Source organism: Vombatus ursinus, unplaced genomic scaffold (genome assembly GCF_900497805.2).
Source record: "Vombatus ursinus unplaced genomic scaffold, bare-nosed wombat genome assembly UNPS02014258.1, whole genome shotgun sequence".
In the NCBI taxonomy this organism is placed as follows: Eukaryota; Metazoa; Chordata; class Mammalia; order Diprotodontia; family Vombatidae; genus Vombatus; species Vombatus ursinus.
Genome location: NW_020954036.1, coordinates 449,000 through 455,463, shown reverse-complemented (window position 1 = coordinate 455,463; position 6,464 = coordinate 449,000). Strand labels below are relative to the sequence as shown.

Genomic DNA, 6,464 nt, shown 5'->3' with positions numbered 1-6,464 from the left:
TGCTATCAATAAGGAGCTCAATCAGCCCATTCAGGGGCCCCTAACTCGGAGAGATATTCCATTGGCTCGTATCTATTTTGGGGCCTCATGCCGGCCTCAACAAATGCAGCGAGCATGTGGACGAGGTAAGGTGGATCTGAGCCCCTTGACTTATATTCTAAAGATGAAGAGGTCATATTGGTGTTTTCTGCCCTTTCAGTTTTTGGAAATCTTGGCTAGCATTTTTAGATGCTTTATTTGAGCAGCTTTCCTGATGCAATGGGAGGGGGGGAAGCATCTCTTGGGGGAGATAGAAAATCATAAAGAAGAAATAAATAAAGTGGAGGGGGAAGAAATGTTAAGAAGCAGAAATCTTAGAGGTTAATGAAGTCATACTTGTTGAAATTATAACCATTTTATTCCTGTATCCCTTAAACTACACTTATGTAGATGGGTACAAAATATTGTGTAGATGGGTATCATTTACCAAGATATTGGGGACACACTGAACAGCTGGTGTAGGGGACAGCTCTGACACTTAATAGAGACAGATGTCTGCTGATGCAGGTGAGCTTGATGACTGGAATGATAGCTGTCTCTGTGACTCAGACTCTTCCACAATGATATCTGCCAGAGGTAAGATTCCATTTTTTTGTTTTATTTTATATTTTGTTTTTTTCCACCTGTAGCATTTTTCGGCAGAGCCCCCCCTTTATCCAGAATGAAGAAAACTGCCATGTTTGCAAATGTGAAAGGACCTTTGCTGAAAATGGCATCTCCCCAACATAACCCAAGCATCATGTTGTTAGAGGATTCCATGGATAGAGGTGAGGGGGACTCTGGACTCTGCTTCATGTCATTACCACTTTGTGTGCTGCAAACCTCTTGTTCCAAATGATTATTTCTTTGAGGCCTTACCTCTGAAAAGTATTACGCAAGGGAAGGAAGTCAATTTGTCTCTATTTTGCTACTGTGGGCCTTGCTTGGCTGCCTTGTCCCCTGGTTCCTTATATCATTTCTTCACAAAGATGTACTCTTTCTGGTGGCTAAGCATCAACTCTTTCTTCTTCTCTCTTCTCTGCTCCAATTTTCACCAGACTTTCTGTAAAAGGAGAGGATTCTTGTTTATGGAGGTTGGCTCCAAACAACCCCATCCTTTTCGTGGATCTGCTATCACAGATGTCTTGAGTGCTCCTTAGTATGTGATCTATGAGGTTCAAGGTGTCACCAAAGTTTATTAAGAAGGGACGTCATATGGTGAGGCCTACATTTTAGGAAAATTACTTTTACAGTTTTCTCAAACGTTAATTGCAGTGGGTAGATACTTACAGAGAGACTAGTAAGGAGGCAATGCAATAATCCTAGGGACAGTGAATTTGGTTGATGACCATGTAGGTGGATAGAAAAGGAAGAGAGTGCTATGGGAGGTAGACATGATCAGATTTGGCAACTGATCTGGCTGTGTGGGGTGAATAAGAAGAATTGAGGATGACTCCAGGATCATAAATCTGTTGACTGAAAGGGTGACTATGCCGTCAGCAGAAATAAAGAAATTATCAAGTAGGATGGATTTGGGAGGAAGATATGAGTTCTTTTTTGGACATGTTGAGTTTGAGATACCTACAGGACATTGAGTTTAAAGTGTTGAATAGGCATTTGGTTATATGAGACTCTAGCTCTAGGAGAGAGATGAGGGCTAAAAATATGGATCTGGGCATGATGTGCATGGAAATAATTAAAGCGATGGGAACTGCTTGTATCAGTTACTCAGTATAAAGAGAAAATAGAAGGCCTTGGTTAGAGCCTTTGGGTATAACCACAATTAGGGATCCTTTTATGGATGATAGTCCATTAAGGGAGACTGAGAAGTTTTGGCTAGATGGACAGCAGGGTCACAAAAATTGCTAAAATTATAGCCATTTCATTCCTGTAACACTTAAATTACAGTTATGTAGAGAAGTGAATACCTAAGAAGATAAGTGTCCCCACAGTGTCAATTACTGCAGATAGGTTGAGAAGGATTAGGATTGAGAAAAGTCTATCTGATTTGGAAGTTAAGAGGCCATTGGTAATTTAGGAGAGAATAGTTTTAATTTAATAATAAGATTGGAAAGCAAGAAAGATGTTGAGAGGTGAGATAATCAAGGAAGTAGAGGTTGAGATTATAAATAACCTTTTTCTTCATATTTCCTGGCAATCACCTGGAAATCCCAATCTTGGTCTCCATCTCAATCTGTTCTTTACTTCCCATCTCTACTTTTTCCTCCTGCATTCAGTATGTAGCAATGATTTCAAAACCAAACAAAACTGTGGTCCTCAGCTCTTTAGTTTCTTGCTCAGTTCTTCATGCTCTTCTGGATTGCATTGTGGGTTTCTTCTGGTGACATCCTTTGCCCCTACAGGATCGAGAGGAGTGGATGGTGGTTTTCAGGTGAGATCATTTCAGGATGTTCTCCTGTCATGTACTTGACTTTATGTCTCACTCGAGGTAGTGGGTACCTTTTACAGGAGGTCTTTAAGCAAAGGTTGGTGGGCTATTGTAGTGGGAATCCCTGTGCAGTTATATGGAATTTGACCAGAGGCCTATGGTGGTTCCTTAAAATTCTGAAATGTTGGGATTCTCTGAAAAGGCTGAATTAGTCAGGAAGTCATCAATCATTCATTTTTGCCTCATTTTTTTCTGTCTATTTAACAAATATTTTTCCCAGTGAATCTACTTCATTGTTCTTCTGAAGGCCGTGCTTTCTGAAAAGACTTAGCTCCCAGCGTCACCTCCATGAGAAGCCTGTCAGATTTATTTCATAGCTTCACATGTTCTGCCTCTTCACTTCCTTCTCTACATTGAACTTTCCAACTTGTTAACATATGTAAGGATTCCTCTGTTCTTATTTAGATACTCCCAATCCCCCGAAACAGAAAGCTTTTCTTACCTTTAAAGTTCACGATTTGGTAATACATTGAAGAATTTTTCTAGCAGTCAAAATCAAGGTCAATTGCCTGTAATGGAAAGACTCAACTCCCTTTCCTTTTCTGGAAAATGAAGAGAAAAAATTTCCAATCTCACAGGGCTCTTCTATTCTTTTCTTATTTAAAAAAAATTATTGGTATCATTTGCTTTTATATTCCTTTGTTTTTGAATGTCTCTATCCCCCATCCTTTGTATTGTAACAAAAGATAGCCAATCAATGCATTAGCTGTGCTTGACCGTGTATGCATTATCCCAAATCCATAGTACCTCAAACTCTACAAAGAGTTTCTCTTTCTGAGAATATTTCATCCTCCCTGATAAGATGAGAGTCAAGAGGCATTCCACCAGAATTTCTTTTCTTTCTTTCTTTCTTTAAACCCAGTTCTTTTAGTAACTTACTATTTTAAAAAATAAGTAGAGATTCATAGGTAAGAAAAATTCTGTAGAGATTCATAAGAAAGACAAGAAGGACAAGAAGGTGCAACAATATAGTGTGTCAAGATTTCAGCAACATTATATAAACAATTGCTTTGTATAGCAATATAGTTGAATTAATATCCTGTTTTCTTTCAATTAACACTTCAAACAAAAGACACATTTGGAGGAGAATCATACATCTTAAGTTTAGGCACATACAGCCCACTATAATTTATAGTGATTAAATTTGTAGTCATTAAATATTATTTTCTTTTTTTTAAAATGAGACTATACTGACATTGATTAGGTGAAGAAAACATTTTTCACATAACTGAATTCTGAAGCACCACAAAATAGTTCACATTGAAAGGAAGTCTCAATAAGCTTACTTTGTAAGAAATGTTCTTAAATACAAATTACTTCATGAAACTTGAATCTTGATGTATATTCCTGGATTTTCAAAGTTTCTCCTTACCTTCTTACTTTCCGTTTGCAATTTATCAATACATCTGGTTAACCAGAAGAGAAGGAAGACTTAGGGATAGGAGTTTTCCGGTCAGAAATCAGCCAGAGTCAAGGCAGATTACATAGACATCCTTAGATACTTCCTGAGATCACATACAGGATGAACCTACTCTTAAAGGTTTTTTTTTTTTCCTGATTCACATGTTAATCTAGCATTTCTGTCACTTAGTGCATGAATATCTATTACTTATACTCTCACAGGTTACTGAAAAATTTCTCTTGCTTCCATATATGCTTCTCTACCATTCCTATTAGTAGATTTCATGATTGGACCTTTTCATTGTGCTAGGGATTCCTTTTCCCTAATTTATCTCTTTCTTTTTTTTAAATATGTAAGAACAATTTTAAACATTTTTAAAAAAGTTTTGAGTTCCAAATTTTATTCTTCCCTCCCTGGCTGCCTCTACCCCAGATAGTATGCAAACTGATGTAGGTTATATGTGTGCAATCATGCAAAACATTTTCATATTAGTCATTTTGTGCAAGAAGACTCAAAAGAGAGAAAGAAAGAAAGAGAGGAAGGCAGGAAGAAAGAGAAAATGGTATGCTTCAGTCAGCATCAGTTCTTTCTCTGGAGACAGATGGCATTTTTCATCATGAGTCTTTTGGGATTATCTTGGACCATTGTATTGCTGAGAATTGCTAAGTCATTTACAATTCATCATTATACAATATTGTGTTACTGTGTATATTGTTTTCCTGGTTCTGCTTACTTCAATTTATATCTGTTCATGTAAGTCTTTTCAAGTTTTTCTGAAATCATCCTGCTTATCATTAATTATAGCACAATAATATTCTATTGCAACCATATACCACAACTTGTTTAGCCATTCTCCAATTGATAGTCATTCCCTTTATTTCTAATTCTTAGCCATCACAAAAAGAGCTGCTGTAATTATTTTTTGTACATAAGGATCCTTTTCTTTTTTTCATCTTTTTATTCTCTTTGGGTTAGAGACCTAACAGTGGTTTTGCTGCATCAAAGGATATGCACAGTTTGATTGTCCTTTAGGCATCGTTCCAAATTGCTCCTCAAAATGATTGTATCAATTTATAACTCCACCAACAGTGCATTAGTGTCCCAGTTTTCCCACATCCCCTCCAACATTTGTCATTTATGTCGTATTAGCCAATCATTGGATATGAGGTACTACCTCAGAGTTGTATTAATTTGCATTTCTCTACCCAGTAGTAATTTGTAGTTTTTTTCATATGACAATAGAAAGCTTTGATTTCTTTGTCATAAAACCTATCCTTTGATCATTTATCAGTTGGGAATGTCTTGTATTCTTGCAAGTTTGACTCTGTTCTTTATATATTTGACAAATGAGGGCTTTATCAGAGAAACTTGAGGTAATTTTCCCTCCGGTTATCTGTTTTCCTTCTAATTTTGGTTGCATTAGTTTTGTCTGTGCAAAAGCTTTTTAATTTTATATAATTAAAATTATCAATTTTACATTTTGTAATGCTCTTTATATCTTGTTTGTTCTTAAATTCGTCCTTTCCTGTACATCTGACAGGTAAACTATTCCATGTTCTCCTAATTTGCTAATGGTATCACTCTATGTATAAATCATATACCCATTTTGATCTTATGTTGATATATAGTGTGAGATGCTGCTTTCTATACCCAGTTTCTGCCATACTGTTTTCCAGTTTTCCCAGCAGATTTTGTCAAATTGAGAGTTTTTGTCCCTAAAGCTTGGATTTTAGAGTTTATCAAACACTAGATGACTATGGTTATTAACTACATTGATCTGTGTACCTAATCTATTCCACTGATCCACCACTCTGTTTATTAGTCAGTACCAGATTGTTTTGATAATTGCTGCTTTATTAACACAGTTTATTTTGTGGTTAGATTTATCTAGTTCTGAGAGAGAGAGAGAGATTGAAGTTGCCCACTAGTACAGTTTTATCATCTATTTCCTCCTGTAACTCATTAAACTTCTTCAAAAATTTAAATGCTATAATCTTTGGTGCATATCTGTTTAGTATTGATATTACTTCATTGTCTATGGTACCTTTCAGTACATTTTAGTTTCTTTGCTTATCTCTTTTAATTAGGTATATTTTTGCTTTTGCTCTGTCTGAAATCATGATTACTTTTTTTTTTAATGTAGCTGAATCATAATACATTCTGCTCCAGCCCTTCACTCTGTATGTCTCTGTTTCAAATGTATTTCTTATAAACAACATATTGTAGCATTCTGGTTTTTAATCTATTCTGATATCCACTTCTCTTTCACGGGTAAGTTCATCCCATTTGTGTTTATAATAGTGTTGTTTCCCTAAGTGTATATTTACCTTCATCCTATTTTTCCCTTGTTTATCCTTCTTCTTCTTTTCCTTTCTCTCTATCCTTCCTTACAAATGTTTACTTCTGATCACTGACTCCTCCAATCCACCCTCCCTTCTATCAGCACCTCCCTCTTCTTTTATCCCCATCACTTTTTACTTCCCTATAGGGTAAGATAGATTTCTTTATCCACCTGAGTATGTTACTCCCTCTTTGAACCAATTCTAACGAGAGTAAGGTTAAACTTTGACCACCAGCCCCCACCTTCCTCTCCAT

At 36.2% G+C, this 6,464-nt stretch overlaps 1 protein-coding gene across 1 annotated transcript in view; it reads left to right on the top strand.

Moving 5' to 3' along the window:
- Positions 1-6: 6 nt before the first annotated feature.
- Positions 7-6,464, top strand: part of LOC114042086 (von Willebrand factor A domain-containing protein 5A-like) — a 12,612-nt gene continuing 6,154 nt past the window's right edge. The window contains exons 1-2 of the mRNA XM_027860778.1: positions 7-125; positions 669-806. Coding sequence (XP_027716579.1) covers positions 104-125; positions 669-806 — 160 coding nt within the window. The 5' untranslated portion in view covers positions 7-103. The remainder of the gene's footprint in view (positions 126-668; positions 807-6,464) is intronic.